Below are 18158 nucleotides of genomic sequence, written 5' to 3'. Positions count from 1 at the left end.
CAAAGCATGTACAACACCAGAAGCGAACCCTAACGTAAACTACTGTCACTGAGTGATAATGATACGTCAATGTAGGTGCACCAGTTATAATAAATGTACCACTCTGGTACAGATTTTGAGAGTGGGGAAGGTTGTGCATGTGTGAGGATAGAGGGTATGTGGGAACTCTCTGTACTTTTGCTCAACTTCGCCGTGAACCTACAACTCTTGCAAAAACTAAAGTTTATTAATTTCTCAAAAATGGACAAATGACATAAACAATTAAAAAAAGGAACTTAGATGTCCAATAATGATTTAAAAACATACTTAGCTTTGTAAACTAAAACAAAATACTGTCTTTTTCTCTTGGAAACAAAAACAATAAAACAGACCATAATCAAGGGTTAGTGAGGATTTGAGGTAATGGGTTTTCATACATTGCTGGTTGGAATATAAACTGGTATAACCAACTGGAAGACAATTTGATAGTACTTTGAAATGAATTATGTATATATTTAAAACACAGCAATTTTACTTCTACTTCTAGGTGGATACTCAAGAGAAATTCTTGCACACACATACAAAACTGAGTAAGAAAATACCTACATGGTAATGGCAATAACACATACCACTTATGGATATATACACACAGAGATACGTGTCTGTGTGTGCGCGTCTGTGTATTTTACTAGATACACATTGAACTTATGATAGTAGTTGCTTTGTAAAGGGAAGTTAGGAGAATGAGACTCAAGAATTTTACCAGTATTACTTTGACTTCAAGTCCTATTTGTCATTTGGCAAAATGACAAAATATCAACAATCATTAATTCTTGATAACGGGAATTTGGTATTCTTTGTACTTTTCTCTCTTTTAATAATAATAATAATAAACCTGTTTCATATATAAAAAATTTCAAGGGCATTAGATCAAAAAGGCAATGTGAATCTACCTGTATCTCCCCTCCTATATCCCAAATCCCCTGAAATGACAGCAAAAGATCTTTAAAAATTGTAGGAGAGGGAAGATGAACATTTGTAACGTTGCTAGGAGACAGGAAACTACATAAAAGGGTAAAAAAATGAGTGATTCTTGAAAGACACAAAAAAAGTTGGTATTAGTTTAAGGGAAGCCACAGCCCAAACTAACACAACAAATGGGTGAGGATTCAGACTCCTCCAAGCTCCAAGCCTACAGGCATAAGCAGCAGTCAGGGCTCTGGGTTAAGAGGCAGGCAGTCCTGGCACCTCCATATTGTCCCCAGGCCAGTGCTTGAGACATTGTACAGGAGCAGCATTTGCCCACAGGCTCTAGCAGTGGGTGTGGGTGCTGACACCAGCAAGGAAGACTGGGTACGCTGGCGCTAGCCCAACTAAAATATTTTCAAATGTTTTCGGCAACATTTAAAACATTTGAAAATGTTACAGCATTTGCCCTAAGAGTGAAGCAACCTAACTGATCATTAACAGGGAAATGTGGTTATAAATTATACTTGATCTTAGCCAAAAAGGCCAAGAGGTGATTGGATGTAAATAAATAGTACGTCTATACTCTGAATTACAGCTTAAAAGAATGTATAACACATAGAAAAATCTCTAAGACATTACTGAGTTTAAAAAATACACATAAAATGCTCCTATTAAAAAACAATCCGGTATGTATGGATAAATAAATGCATAGAAAATCACCAAACTGTCAAGAGTGATTACTTAGGGGAAAGGGGAGCTTACTATGTATGTCTATATTCACTGATTCTTTTACAACAGAATATATTTATAAATTACTAGTATAATTTAAAAATTTAACATGAATAAAAAACTGTAGTTCTTTATTGGAATTAAAATACGAAGTCACTAAATGTATCTTTAACCAAGAACTTCTCAAATAGGAAAAAATACAATAGACTTCTGCACTAGTGGTAGTGACAGCAGTTCACATTTTCTCAGATGGTTGAATACTTCCTGTCATATGACATAACTGGGTCAGCCAAAGTAACCCACATCTCATTTCAGAATGCATAAATAGAAATACTACAGGGATGTTCAAATTGTAGACTGGTGAAGGAAGACAACACTCATAGTCATTTCCTTAGGAGCTGTGTCAGGCCTTCAATGGAGGAAGTGACACAACCTGCCTGAATCACTAAAATCAAATAGTGACTTATGTGAAGGAAACATTGCAAAGTCATGTATGTTCCCCTGAAAACAGTGCCTGTTTCCTTACCCTCCCCACAAAAACAAAGTATTAAATAACAAATATCAGATATAATTCTAGTAAGGAAAGAATCTCTACTAGGTTCTTCCTGTTCCACCTTCACCCAGCATTTATCTTAATAGAAAAACTTGAATGAAGTAGAAATTTCACACACATACATGTATACATAGACAGTTCAGCCCTACACCCCATTCCTTGGGATAAGCTATGTCAGTCATTGGTCATATGTACGTCACATAATTCGTATTTTAAGAATTTATGTAATACTTACTAAAAGTCTTACAGATGTCAGAAACAGCTTTGAAGACTCTATCAGAGAAATTCACTTTCACCTTCACATACTTCATGTTGGGAAGCTGCAGGCGGAGCAGTTTGTGCTGAGGGGTGAACTGAAGCTTAGCATCTGCCTGAATACCATACTTATCTAAGGTCCAATGTGTCTTCAAAAGCCAAGTTCTCTTCTTTTCCCACCAGAGAGCATGGTCAGACCAATCTTTTTTTACATCTATAAAAAACAAACAATAAAGAAACAAATCACTTAAAAACCACCAAGGTTACTTTGAGAAATTAAAAGCAGAAAACTAGATAATTGGGTATTTAACAGAAATAATTAACTACTAAGTTACTGTTATGTGACAGGTACAAAAGAAACACTAACAGCTGAGAAAACATGCTCTGTCCTGAAAAGCCAGTACACAAGGTGGCTAAGGCAGAATATATAAGGGCATCTAAGAATGTTCGAGTCAAGTACAAAATGGGACACATGGATGACGGAGAAAGTACTCTCTTGTTCTCAGAAAACAAACAGAACCCTGAGGGCTAGAATAGGAAGGATTAATAAAGACAAGGAGTTGGTGGGCTTGGAACTTGTCCTACAGGAATGGACAATACTATTCTAATGAGAAACTGAACAGACTGTGGTTTATGTAGTTGCAGAAGTATGTCAAGGTGAATAAGGGGTGGTGAAAAGATGGGGAACCAAAGTGAACAGAAACCAATATCCTAGGTGAAGAGCAGGAACAGGGAAAACACCCATGAGAAACACTGTAACTTAAGAGAAAGCTCCAAAAATAAAAAAACTACATTCTGGCCACATACACTCTCCCAAATAGATCCCCGAAAATGGATCTAAAGTCACACTGTCCAACATTTTTCTCTGAGCACGTTCTGGTACAAGTATAACAGGAAACATTAATATCTGTTCAACTATTTAACAGCCTTATGCAACTAAATGAAACCAAATAAAGAAAAGAATGTAATTTACACAAGATTTAGTTACCCCCAGATAAGGCAGGTCATAACAATAAGCTTGTAGCAGTAAAATCCAACTTCAGCTAGTTATTTATTTACTTATGACTAGGATAGGAAGTTGGTTTTTAAAGCCGCAATCAAAGTAAAGGCTTTTGGGATCAATTGTATGTTAAACTTACTAAGTGCCAACAAAAGGGAAAGTGATGTTTCAGAAAACAAAACAAAACACACACAAAAAGAACAGGCCCAGCATGGTGGCTCGTGCCTGTAATTCCAGAACTTTGGGAGGCTGAGGCTGGAGGATCGCTTGAGCCCATGAGTTCGAGACCAGTCAGGGCAACATGGTGAAGTCCCATCTCTACAAAAAAATTTTTTTAAAATTAGCCAGGTATAGTGGCATGTGCCTGCAGTCCCACCTACTTAGGATGCTGAGGTAGGAGGATCACTTGAGCCCAGAAGGTCAAGGTTGCAGTGAGTTGTGATGTGACACTACAATCCAGTCTGGGCAAGGGAGTGAGACTCTGTCTCAAGGAAAACAACAACTTCCAGGGGAAGGAAAAACATGTGAATGCTGGGCACAGTGGCTCACGCCTATAATCCCAGAACTTTGGGAGGCTGAGGTGGGCAGACTGCCTAAGCCCAGGAATTCAAGACCAGCCTGGACAACGTGGTGAAACCCCATCTCTAGAAAAAATTAGCTGGGCATGATGGCATGTGCCTGTAGTCCCAGCTACTCAGGTGGCTGAGGTGGGAAGATTGCCTGAACCTAGGAGGTAGATCGAGGCTGCAGTGAGCTGTGATTGCACCACTGTACTCCAGCCTGGGTGGCAGAGTGAGACCCTACCTCAAGAAAAACAAAAAAAGTGAGTAACTTTTTGCAAATAAAAATTAAAAACCATCATGCTTCTGAGATAAAGCTCATTTTAATAAAGTCATACCTTTAAAAAGAGTTCATCAACTTAAAGACAATTAAAAGTATGTATTAATCTAGAACCTGAAACACACACACACACATAACTAGTCTATCCCCAAATAAAAACCAAATTCCCACATTGATTATATGGCCGAAACACCTTCTACAATGGTGAAATTTACTTGATACAACTGAAGTTCTCATTGTGGAAGAAACATGCCACAGGTAGAAAAAGACTTTCAATTCTCCAGACATTAAAAACTTATTTTAATCAGTAAGTAGTTTAATGGGAGAATTACGGCTACAGCTCCTTGTGATCGTATTACCATTTTGAAATTTTAACATCTGTGGTTTTCGCAAAGTCCTGCCAATCATGTTATTTGAAGTTTGGCAAAAGAAATGCATGTAACTGCTATTTTATGACCACTTGCTTAATTGTGATACTTAATTGTATGTAGTACCCTACACCCTACTTTCTAGCACAGAATCTGCCAACTAACTTTTGGAAACAGAAAATTCTGATCTACCTCATGGAAGACAACCAAGGTCACATATTACTTTTCTTTCCAGAAATAGAAAATTAAGGGCAGAAAAAGGTAACCTGCAAAGAACGCTGGTAACCCAGCAGAGTTACTGCTGAGCTGAACTGAATGATCGGCAGGTGGTATATACCGGTTGAGCCTTCCTAATCTGAAACTCTGAAATCCAAAATGCTCAGAAACTGGGGGGGGAAAAAAAAGTTTTAGACTTTGGAACATTTCAGACTTCAGATTTTTGGATTAGGAATGCTCAACTGGTAAGTACAATACAGATATTTCAAACTTCAAGATCAGAAACACTCTGGTCTCAAGCTTTCAGATAAGGAATATTCAACCTGTAATACTTCCTTTCCCACATCTAGTGTCAACGTCAACCACTAAGGAAGCTACTTCATATACTCCCAGTGGGGAGGAAAGGAGAAAAAGAGCTGTAAGAGTAATAGGAGTCCACCAGCACATGTCATTTGGGTTCCTCCAGAAGGCATCCCTGATCTAAGAACTTGGGTGCAAGCAGCTTATTTGCGGGAAGGAAATCCCAGGAAGCACACTTGAGGGGATCAGTGAAAGTGAGACGGGGAGAAAAACTGACTGGAGGTTCCTCACTGCTGTGAGCACCTGGAGTTCAGTCCCTCAGGGCATGCCTCAGAACTCTCCCACAGGAGAAAGACCAGGTATCTCTCCACTTCCTTGTTAAGGGTTACTCCTGGGGCCATGACATTAAAAACTCTTAACACTTCTTGGCTGCCAGCATGGAGCTGGCTGCCCCGCACTCAGGCAGAGCAAGCTCAATCCCTGCACCTAAGGAAAAGAGCTTGTCAGCATGTTGGGGATCTGGCCACCAGGAGTGCAGGTGAACTGTGTGAAAGAGGGGGGCCTCCATAGCACCTGTATACAGCCTGAAAGGAATGTTTATTAAATTTTTAAAAAATAGCTGTTTTATTGTAGAAGCAGAGCAGAAGCAAAGCTGCAAAGACATAATAAAAGGCTCAAACATTGTGGCCCAGGAGTAGGTGCTAAAACATAGGAGGCAAAGACACCAACGTGATAAGGAGCTTTTGGGGACAAAATTTACATATGGATACTAATAACGAGGTCATGTGCCAACAACCACAAAATCTAAAGAGTTTTTATAACGTGAGGTATGAAAAGGACTACTGGTCAAGAACTCGACTTTCCAAGTCAAAACTACATAAATGTGACGCTGGAGGTTAGCAAACTATGAATGGCCCAAGGACCAAATCCTGCCTTCTGCCTTTTTATGGCTCACCGGCTAAAAACAGCTTTTGTACAGTCATGAGTCACTTAACAAGGGGGATAAGATCTGAGAAATGTGATGTTAGGCAAGTTCACTGTTGTATGAACATCAAAGAGTGTATTCACAAACCTAAACAGTACAGCCTACTACACACCTAGGCTATATGGTATAGCCTCTTGATCCTAGGATACAAACCTGTACATGTGTTACTGTACTGAATGCTGTAGGCAACTGTAACACAGTGATAAATATTTGTGTAGCTAAGTATAGAAAAGGTATAGTAAAAATAAGGTATTATTAATCTTATGGTACCAGAGATGTATAAACAGTCTGCTGTAGTTGACTGAAATATTGTTACATGGCTCCTGACTATTTTTAACTGGTGGTGGTGGTGGTTGTGGTGGTGGTGGTGGTGGTGGTGGTGGTGGTGGTGAGAGGGGAAATCCAAAGAACAGTATTTTACATAATTTTATATAAAGTTGAAATTTCAATGCCCATAAACAGTTTTATGAAACACAGCCACACTACTGTGTTCACACACTGTCTATGACTACTTCTGCACTACAACATTAGACTAGAGTTATTGGGACAAAGACTGCATAGCCCACAAAGACCAAAAGCCCAAAAGACCTACTATCTATATTTTAAAAAAGAAAACTTTGCAGGCCCCTGCTGTAAGCAGGGTTAACAGTGTAATAAAACGTCAATTTTCCATCAATTAGGCTTCCAACTGTGGCTTCAGAAACATGTATCTCCCCTGATACCCATTCTTCCCTTTAAAACCTGACCCTCCCCCATCAATTCCACCTTGGCTTCTCAAAGGAGCTACCACCTGCACCTAGCAAGAGAAAGGGACAGGATCCAAAGATTACGTACTGGACATCCTATGAGTGGTCTGTTTACCCACAGAAAAAAATAAGCTCTCTTACTGACTGGCAATGCTGGTAAAACTAGTCTTTTTCACCCAGAGAAACTAGTGGATGAATAACAATATAGGGAAAAAAAATTAGACAAAATAAAAGCAGAAATAGGAGACCAGAAAAAAATCAGAAGTATCAATACCACTCATGGCAAGAGATAAAAACAGAAAAGTAGGTGTTCTGACAGCAAAGTAGAAGACAGTGTTAGAAGACAGATAAGCTGGACTGTGGGGGCTTGTGACTTATGTTCACATACCGGGCTTTCGGTAGCATTCCTAAAGACTCAACACACTACCAACCTAGACAGCATTACTTGCAGAGTAATCACTACTACAGAATAAGAACATCAAACAGTGTTATAAAAATATTTGTGGATTCAACAAATATCTCTTGAACATATACTGTGTGCAAGAAGGCACTACTTTAGTGCTAGAGATATAATGATGAACAAAACAAAGTTCCAGCATCACTGAGGGAGACCAAGGTGGCTAGAGGAGAGGAAATGGAGATCAGTAGGAGGTGGCATCAGAGAGACAGGCAGGAGCCTTGTAGGTCACACTACATGGTTTAGGTGTTATAATGTATGAGATAAGCCCCTAGAGCAGTAGTTTTCTGCCTGATTGGCATTAGAATCATCTGAGCAGCTTTTTAAAAATACTGATGCCTGGCCCCACCCTAAACTAGGGCTATTTTGGTTTGTGAACAGCTGTCTGTTATTTTTTTATGGGCAGATGAAGGCTGCTACTTCCTATTCCACCATCTTGGTGACATCTCTCAAACCAAATATATCAGAATCTCTGTGGGTCTAGGAAATGGTTTTAAGTAGGAGTCATCTGTTTCAAAATCATTACTGATAATTTTGAAGAAGTGTGGTGATGGGGGTATGCAAGACTTCACTCTTGCAAGAGTGTGTGCAAGAAGTTAATGTGAGAGTGGAAATGACAACCATTTCAGTTATAATGGATGGGAGGTGAGGAAGCACAAATAAGAAATACAGGCAACTTTTTCTGGATATTTTACTGTAGCAAGGAGAATAATAGCAATAGAATAATAGCTGGTAGAATCACAGAATAATAGCTAGTAGATAGATAAAAAGGAAATGGCAGACCCAAGGAGCATTTTTAGCTTCGTTTTTAAAAAGGGAAAGCTATTACAGCATTATTTTAAAAGCAGCTGAAATGATTTCATATTTCAGATCATTTATAATTCTAATTATCATTCATTAATTTGCCCTTCAGCAGAATATCACTTCAAAACTCTCTAAAGACCTGACTGAGCCCTCTCGAACAGGCAAAGCAATATTTTCCCAACTTCCAGAAAATCAGCTCTTTCTTTGGTGCTGGCTTTATATTACACTACCTATCTTATTTTGAAAATAACAATATCTCCACATCAAGTCACACAATTGGCTCTACTCAGAATATCACAAGAACATACCTATTCTATTCATCAGTAGCAAAAACAAATTTTATACACTGATGAAAATCCTGAGAAAAATGATGGTACACCAACTGAGAAGCATTTGCCCAGGCAAGCATAAAAGCTAACTGCACATCAAAAAGTACTTAAAGGCCGGGAGCGGTGGCTCACTCCTGTAATCCCAGTATGTTGGGAGGCCAAGATGGGAAAATTACTTGAGGTCAGAAGTTGGAGTTTGAGACCAGCCTGGCCAATATGGTGAAACCCCATCTATACTAAAAATACAAAAATTAGCTGGGCCTGTTGGTGCACACCTGCAATTCCAGCTACTTGGGAAGGCTGAGGCAGGAGAATGGCTCACACTCGGGAGGCAGAGGTTGCAGTGATCCAAGGTTGTGCCATTGCACTCCAGCCTGGGCAACAAAGCAAGACTCTGTCTCAAAAAAAAAAAAAAAAAAAGCACTTAATGGCACAAATTGTGTGTACAGGTGTGTGTGTGTGTGTGTGTGTGTGTGTGTGTGTGAAGTAGTATATCTCGATGCAGTAACTCTTCTTTCGTTTGAGATGGAGTTTTGCTCTGTTGCCCAGGCTGGAGAGCAGTGGTGTGATCTCAGCTCACTGCAACCTCCACTTCCCGGGTTCAAGTGATTCTCCTGCCTCAGCCTCTGGAGTAGCTGGGACTACAGAGAGGTACCACCATACCCAGTCTAGCAAATTTTTGTATTTTTAGTAGAGGTGGGGTTTCACTATGTTGGCCAGGCTGGTCTTGAATTCCTAACCTCAAGTGATCCAACCGCCTTGGCCTCCCAAAGTGCTGTACAGGCGTGAGCCACCGCACCCGGCACGGATGCAGTAACTCTTGAAAGCACTTAGTTATCAAGTGTATTACAGCATAGCTTATCTCTAAAGTGGCCAGTTAAATCATAACAGACTATGCAACTCTAACTTGAAAAACCCACTGTGTGCAGAACAGATTTCAGACATCAACACACATTTAAGTTTTCCTCTAGCTGAAGACTGAATAGAAGCATGAACACATTATGATGACTTTAAAAGGAAAATGGTTATCAACAAATACTTATAAATAACAGCAAGCAAATGAACATACTACTGGATCACTAAAGTAGCGGTTTAGTTTCCTGTGTGACATCAAAATCCATAAGGAAATAACGTTGAAATTCCCTGAATTTGCATAAACTAAAGCTTTGGGAAACTTTCCATACATGAACTCCCTTACACGTTCTAAACTAGACTCTGGACTATGTTCTAAATAAACATTTCTGCTGTCCAGAATGGCAGGCTTGGTATTTCAAACATTAGATGACTGAATGCATGTGCACGCGCGCGCGCACACACACACACACACTATCAGCCTGGCACTTGGCCAGAAGTTAGCAAACATCATCGGAGTAGATTCATTCATCTGCATTATAAAACCATTCAAGGCGTAGACCACGCTCAAAAACTTGCTCTGACAGTCCATTTCCCCAAGGTCATGATTTTCAGTTATCCTCCAGGTATAGGTCAACTTTTATTCGGTAAATCTTATATTTCAAATTTCGATTTTAAACTTTCAGAAGTAACCCATCACAAATACAAGCTTTCGCAGAAAGGCTCGGGGGTGGGGAGTTGGGTAAAAAGTTATACTATTATGAAGCCATCACTTGTTTTCCTTCTCTGGGAAAGAAAAGGGATTTTATGATTTACTCATAAATTTGGCTTGTTTAGTAATTCTTTTAAGTCAAGCACTACTTATAGTTTACTATACCTAGCAAAATTCTTACTTCTATAACAAATTTTAGTAAAATATGTTAATTCTTCAAAACACTTTGCCAGCATTCTGGAAAGAGTTATTTCTGTGTCCCTCCCTTATTTAACAGATCCCATCACCACCGTATCACGTGCGCATAACAGTATCTGACAGACACTCAAACTCCTATCATTAACACTGCAAACTGCTACAACATTGACTGAATCAACAAAAATATCCTCCCTCAACTGTAACAGAATGCTCCTCAAATTCAGGAAGTGGTCATACACTTGCTTTACAAATATAACATCTGTGTATTCTAAGGAACAGAAGGCTTGGGTTTCTCATCATTAGAGGCTGAGAAATATTGCTTAGTCTACCAAACAGCTTTTGGTATCACAGTGCTCTCCCACTCCATGAGTCACCAAAAAAAAAAAAAAAAAAAAAAAAGAAGAAAGAAAGAAAGAAAAAAAAACACATTTTTTTTTTTTTTTTTTTTGGAGATGGAGTCTCACTCTGTCGCCCAGGCTGGAGTGCAGTGGCCGGATCTCAGCTCACTGCAAGCTCCGCCTCCCGGGTTTACGCCATTCTCCTGCCTCAGCCTCCCGAGTAGCTGGGACTACAGGCGCCCGCCACTGCGCCCGGCTAGTTTTTTTGTATTTTTTAGTAGAGACGGGGTTTCACCGGGTTAGCCAGGATAGTCTCGATCTCCTGACCTCGTGATCCGCTCGTCTCGGCCTCCCAAAGTGCTGGGATTACAGGATTGAGCCACCCCGCCCGGCCAAAAAATACATATTTCAAAGCTTTTTGCTAGAGAATATTATGCCCCACTTTATGCAATTCCAGCTCGCTTACACTCTAGAAAATATGAGCTCAGAGAAGGGAGACATTATTGAAAACATCCTATTTAATGTTTTCCTAATAAGATTACGAATTCCTACTTGACTGTTTTGATACAGGCTAAGATGCAATTATTGGCCAGGCTCATGCCTGTAATCCCAACACTTTGGGAGGCTGAGGTGGGTGAGTGGCTTGAGCCCAAGCATTCAAGGCCAGCCTGGGCAACATAGCAAAACCTCATCTCTACCAAAAAAAAAAAAAAAAAAATCCGGGCATGGTGGCCTGTGCCTGGGGTCCTAGCTACCTGGAGGCTGAGGTGGGATGATCCCTTGACGCTGGGTGGTCAAGGATGCACAGAAAGTTGATCAAATCTCACTCCTGTTGTTTCTGCACGAGAGTTGGAACCTATGCCTTACCACACATCCATGCACATGCCCAGGATTTGACTTGGGCTTTCAAACTTTGCACAGTAGCTGTTACTAACTTTTTGAGATAATATTCACATTCCTGGAGACTCAGTTCTGCCTCATCTAAATTACCAGAGACCAAACAAGGACCAGCCCAATACCTCCTGGACTTTATTTAATGCCATAATGTTGTCAGACTAAAGAGAAAGATGAAACTTGATCAAATAACTTATTTTTTCTTACCTTAAGTAACCACATCTTAAAAGTAAGTAAGCAACTTAGAGTTTGGAATGAAGAGGAGGTTAAGATGTTACTTTTGGGGGGCATAAATTTCTAGTTGCATATTTTTAAAGTATTAGTTCAGGAAAGAAATGCAAAATTTGTTTAATATTCTCATATGTCCATAAACTAGAAGCAAAGCTTACATTAGATATTCTTTGCTAAGGCAACATGTCATCGTGACTTATAAGTACAGATAACGTTTTTGGGCACGTGACTTGTTTCTGATAAATATATATTTTTGTATTCTGCTAATACTGTAATACTCTGTGCTGTTTCCTTTTGTTTTAGGACCCTCTTGAGACTCAAATGAGATACAACTATTACCATAATAAAGAGCTGACTGGAGGTAAAGAACACTACAATCCCAGTGTGCTAGTGACAAAGCCACTAAACAAGCTGGTCCTGACCTACTGTAAGCAAGCCATGCAGACTAAGCAGACCAGAAAACGTCCTTCTCCTGCTTTTCAGGTTACTTGCTCATACCATTTACCTACATCACTTAGTCGTTCATCTATTAAACTTACAAGACTTTTCCCTCTTTCATTTCACAGCCAGGCAGACTGAAACAATTACTGTACGTTTGCCCAAGACACCCTTGGAGAATCCTACTATGTTTTTTTCTGTCTACCACTGTATCTCAAACTTCTCACATTTCTGAGAATCCTTCTCCTTTGCAGTAGACAACCATGGATTCTACTGCAGAAAACTCAGAAGCCACAGATTCAAACTCTTTTACCTTCACGCCAACCCAAGCCTTCTTACATTTGGACTCAGATGGGCCTCCTGTCTTTGTGTTAACATGAAAAGGTGCCTCTTCCTGTCTATCTAAAGCTAATCCCACCTCCTATGCTCCGCTGCCCTTCCTGTCTTCTAGGAACCATGTGCTTCTCTCCTTACATTGGTTCTCCAGGGGTCTCATCCATTCTCATGGCTTTAAAAGACATTTACTTTCATCATTGGTGTCAGCAGCCCAACTTTCTGCTCAGACCGCCAGCCTATACACCCTACTGCCTATCTCACATCTCTTCTTGATGTCCCTCAGATAACTCAATTTGTCTAAAATGTAACCCAATTTTTTCTTATCCCTACTGTTATTATACTAATTAGCACCAACTGTCAACCCAGTTGCTCAAGCTAGGAATCTGAAAGTCATTGATACTCTTTCCCTCTTTCCCTCTTTCCTTACATTTGACAGTAAACTGTCAGATCCACTTCCAAAAACGTCCACTCCAGTCTCGACTGGCACCACCCTACTTCAGGCTGCCATCATCTCTTGCACTGACTACTGCCACAGCCTCCTAACTGGTCTCCTGCATTCCACTCAGCACTTTCCACACAACAGCCAGAGTCATCTGTTCAGCACTTTCATGCCACTCCCCTGCTGAAAATCCTTTGCAACTGCTTCTAACTGCAATAAAATCCAAATGCCTTATCAGGTCTACAAAGCTCCACACAATACGGCCTATCTACTCCTCCAAATGTATCCTGTGCTACTCTTCCTTTGCTCCAGCCACACTGGCCTTTTTTAGTTCTAAGAATCATGTAACTAAGTTCTTTCCTGCCTCAGTGCCCTTGCACATGCTACTCCACTCCTGGAATGTCTAACTCTCTCTCATCTTCCAGATTTTAGCATTAATTCCAAATTCTCAGAGAAGCCTTTTTGAGCTACCCTAGCCCTCCAATGTTCTATGTCCCTCCATACTGTTCTATTTCTGTATCCTGTGATATCACTGATCAAAACTGATATTTATTTTGTTTGTTGTTGGACAGGTGGGGGAGGAGAGTGCCAGCTTTCTTTCCTAATAGATTATGAACTGTCTAAGAAGACAAAGGTAATGCCTATTTTGATCACCATTATATTTTCAGCACCTAGCACAGTGCTGGGCAGGCAAGAAATATTTGACAAATTGAATGAATCCTCATTTTGAAAATTTTAAAGATCTCTCATTACTCAAAACAAGTTCAACAAGAAGCTTATTTTTAAGCCATCAATAAAAGTAAATACAAGTTTTACTAATTTAGGTGTATGTCTGAAAAATCCATTTTATCTTCAACTTCAGAAAACATACTTCAATCCTAACTAGAAGAGTGGCAGAGATTCCCCTAGAAAAAGGAAATAAAACTGAACAGACATTCTGTTCTCTCTCACCATCTTCTAAAAAGAATGAATTTCTTTGCTCAAGACAATCCCTATTGTACAAAATGATTATATTCCAAAAGGCCACTCGTAAGTCTGAGAATTCAGATTCATCATAGAAAAACACTATAAATAGTTAGGTTCCAAATCATACGATAAGTTACCCAACCAAAAATAATGTGACCTATACGACTAGCAATACTCTACCACACCAATTGTATCATAAAGCCTTTTGCAGAATGTATGGTCAGTGTTTCAACTTGAGAAGTAAGAAAAACTGCAAGCAATGGCACCTGCAGAGTGTGTGTTGGATGGGGGAAGAAAGGAAATGCTGCTGCCCAACTGTGAGGGAGACAATGGCTTCCTGAGGAATATAAAATTGCAGGGTACCTGGCTACTCCCTAGTCATCTTTTCCAGAATGCCAAGAATTAACCTGTTTCCCAGATACAATTTGTTGTCTTAAGCCAGGGTTTCTTTTCTCTACTAAACGAATGACAATAAAGAGTTTTTAACTTGCTTTGCTTTCCAATGCCTCAAATAAATAGACAACTCCAACTCTTCTGATGTTTCTACTGAGATTATATTGCCAATAATGTGTAAAGACAGGGCCTACAAGTAAAATTAATGCTTAAGTTTGTAAAAACAACGTCTGTAATATTATCCCTAATATTGACTGAAATGTAAAGGACACTAGGCATTAATCTCAGTATTCAATCACACACTCTCCTTACTCTCGACCCCTTTAGGTCTTTCTCCTCCCAAATTTCTCTTTCAATTTTAGAGTTGAGGACGATGGGGCATCCTGCTTTAGGATGTGCCCTCCTGTTCTGATCTCTTTAGTCACTCAGACCTTCAAAAAAGGGAAAGATGAGGCAAATGGATGAAGAGTGTGGCTCTTCAGGTGTATAATCAATGCACTAATTAATAAATATTTTCCAAGTAACTATCATGGCAGGCACTAAGTTGGGCAATGGGATATAAAAATTAGTAAGAATTACCATCCCAGTGGCACTTACACTCCAAGTGAGAGACACAGACAAATGAGCTAAAAAGATAAACAAAATGTCACAGAAGCAACCAATGTTACATGTGAAAGATTAATTAGCTTAGCCTGGCATTTTCACCTGGGTCTTAAAAGATGTGAGAGTTCAAACGTGCTGAGAGAAACCGTCCTGTAGGCAACGGAGGCTCTCAGATTGTTTCATTAACATGACTTTGATTTGATTATGAGGCACAAATTAAGAGTCTGGCAGCAAATTTACCGCAATATTCTATGGAGCAGTGCCTGACATACGGCAGACGGTGAAGAGGAGGCAAATGTGAGGGAGTTGTCTAAGCTAGAATCATGGGTCTCGAGGATACTGATCTCAGATGAGAGAGGACAGCTGGAAGGTGAAGAGGGGAAGCCAGAAAGCTCCTAACTTGATAATTAAATAGATGATAATAATAGCAGTAAGATTTGTTAAAAGGGACGGGCACGGTGGCTCACGCCTGTAATCCCAGCACTTTGGGAGGCCAAAGCTGGCGGATCACGAGGTCAGGAGATAGAGACCATCCTGGCTAACATGGCGAAACCCTGTCTCTACTAAAAATACAAAATATTTGCTGGGTGTAGTGGCGGGCGCCTGTAGTCTCAGCTACTTGGGAGGCTGAGGCAGGAGAATCGCTTCAACCTGGGAGGCAGAGGTTGCAGTGAGCCCAGATTGCACCACTCCAGCCTAGGCGACAGAGCAAGACTCGGTCTCAAAAAAAAAAAAAAAAAAAAAAAAAAACAGAAAAAGAAAAAAATAAATGTTAAAAGATAAATACCATTATAATCTCTTTGTTTTATAGATGAGAAAATGAAAGGAGAGAGAAGTTCCATAACTTGGCCAAAGTTCATAAAGTTAGCATATGTAGGAATTAGGATTTGACTCCAGATCAGTGTGATTTCAGAGGTGGCACTCTTAAATAACACTCCATTAGCCAAGATAAAGTTACACAGAAGAGAAGCAAGTCTGGGTATGTTGCATATGAGGACAAAAGACTAATGTCAGGACTCATTTACATTTCACAGTAAAATCCTGATGATTATCCTGCTCGTCTCTTATAGGAAATAGGTATTTAGGAGAAAGAAGATAGAACATCCACAAGGAGGCAAAGAGATTATTAAATAAAGGAATATTTTTATTACGCATGTCTTTCACTGATTTAATAATGGCAACCACAGACAATAAAACTCAAAAAGGTTATGGTTAGTAGCCATATAACTACTTGAAGAATGCATATACTAATATGCAAAATTAAACTGATTTTGAAACAACCAAAGAACACAGATGGCTATGAATGCAAAGAAGCAATTAAGAATAATAATAATAATGATGTACTCACTTTTGGTTTTATACTGGAAATTAAGACTTCTACTGTCCAAAAATAATTGGAATAACTTCTGAGTCATTCCTCTCTTCCTTAAGACTGTTCATTGGTAATTAGATTATTCTAGAAAGACCAGAAGCGAATTCCTAAATTACTCTTTAATCTACTTCTAGAGGGACAATCCTCCCTTCCGGAACTACTCTGTATTCTAGAGGAACAGAATTCTCAACAGTGCAATCTACAACACTATCATCCAGGACCTAACTTAAGTTTTTATAATGAGTTTCCACAACCATGAAAAACAGGAAAAGAAAGCTTTAAAAAAAGCCCCAACTCTAACTTACCCAACATATACTTTTGAACTCTGCTGAATCTTATTCTCTCGTATGGAGTTATTAATCAACAAAATGTAAAACAACAAACAAAAAACACTGGCAATGAAGCATGTAAATATTTCCTCCCTACATTTCTGCCCCATCCCATCTAGCAAAGTAAGGAAAGACCTACACCAAGATCACACAACAGTCATTATAGTAATCTAATCTTTATATCTTTGAAATTAGATACTATTTATCTCTACAAGTTGTATTTTACTTTTTCCTCTCCCTCAGCTTTTCTTTCCATCCAAGTAATATGGAGTCTATCCCTTAAATAGCTGCTAATGTGTCCCTTCCTTTCCTTCTACGTCGCCTTAGTTCAGGTCCCCAACATCTCTACCCTGAACTACTATAACCCCATTTTCTACAACACTATCCACAGTTATCTCTTAAAATGCAAACTTGATCAGTTTATTTGTCCACTTAAAAATTTTCCAAGTCTGAGCCAGGTGTGGTAGCACCTGCCTATAATCCCCAGCACTTAGGGAGGCCAAGGTGGGCGGATCACCTGAGGTCGGGAGTTCGAGACTACCCTGACCAACATGGAGAAACCCCGTCTCTACTAAAAATACAAAATTAGCCGAGCGTGGTGGTGCATGCCTGTAATCCCAGCTACTTGGGAGGCTGAGGCAGGAGAATCGCTTGAACCCAGGAGGCGGAGGTTGCGGTGAGCCAAGATCGTGCCACTGCACTCCAGCCCGGGCAACAAGAGTGAAACTCCATCTCAGAAAAAAAAAACAAAAAAACAAAAACCTTTCCAAGTCTGTTTACTGAATGAAGTATCTTATAATCCGTTAACAGGTTCCACAAATCTGTGCCCCACATTGCCTTTTTCTAGGGCTCTTACCACACCCAGATGCAGCTTTTGTTCTGGCCTGGTTTGTGGAACAAGCTGGTGTTTCAGATCTCCTTGATTGGCACCTTTTCCTTTCCCCCTTTATCAAATTGGCAAAATCAGACACCAGTACCAGCTCAAATATTACCACCTCTGAATCTTCAATGACCCACCTGTCAAAGCAGCAAAGTATACCTTAGCACTTTGAATGATATAATTCATTGTAATTTATTTTATGTAACTAATTTCCCCACTAGATTAAGAGTCTTTGATTTTATCTTGTGTCTCAAAAGCAGAGACCAGAGCCAATAAACATTTATAAACTACTTGTAATATACAAATATTTGTAATATACAGGCAGCATGTAAAGCATTCTTAATAATCTACTGAAAAACTGTAATTGTTCCAAGACAAAAGTTCATGTCAAACATTAAAAACTCTGTTGATTATAAATGTACATATGGAAATGGAAAAAATAGCAAAACTAATGTTTATTTAGTGTACTGTAATTAAAACATTAAAAACATTGAGAAGTGTTACATTTCTTTGTGAAAACTTAAGAATAGCTTAAATAGTGCTTGTCTTCTCCTCATAGAACTTATGAAGTGGAGCAAGTATCTCTTATGCCTTTGCAAGCTATCACACTCCTTTCTGAGTCTGGATCAACTTATAACATTTTATCC

The 18158-nt window shown here is 39.4% G+C and overlaps 1 protein-coding gene and 1 long non-coding RNA gene across 8 annotated transcripts in view; one reads left to right on the top strand and one right to left on the bottom strand.

Annotated features, from left to right (window-relative positions):
• LOC112426669 (uncharacterized) overlaps positions 1 to 13663 on the top strand; it is a 148165-nt gene extending 134502 nt beyond the window's left edge. The window contains exons 5-6 of the long non-coding RNA XR_003018057.2: positions 12059 to 12238; positions 13541 to 13663. This is a non-coding gene — a long non-coding RNA (uncharacterized lncRNA). The remainder of the gene's footprint in view (positions 1 to 12058; positions 12239 to 13540) is intronic.
• LOC105481933 (FERM domain containing kindlin 2) overlaps positions 1 to 18158 on the bottom strand; it is a 97682-nt gene that overhangs the window by 63309 nt on the left and 16215 nt on the right. For 6 of the 7 annotated variants that reach the window (XM_071100170.1, XM_071100171.1, XM_071100173.1 and 3 more), the window contains exon 3: positions 2466 to 2699. In XM_071100170.1, the coding sequence (XP_070956271.1) occupies positions 2466 to 2699 (234 nt within the window). Of the gene's footprint in view, positions 1 to 2465; positions 2700 to 16278; positions 16370 to 18158 lie in introns of those variants that run through there. The other variant, XM_071100177.1, reaches the window with a different exon arrangement.

Source organism: Macaca nemestrina, chromosome 7, assembly GCF_043159975.1.
Source record: "Macaca nemestrina isolate mMacNem1 chromosome 7, mMacNem.hap1, whole genome shotgun sequence".
Classification (NCBI taxonomy): Eukaryota; Metazoa; Chordata; class Mammalia; order Primates; family Cercopithecidae; genus Macaca; species Macaca nemestrina.
Note: the sequence above shows the minus strand (reverse complement) of the source record. Positions and strands in the feature narration are given on the sequence as shown.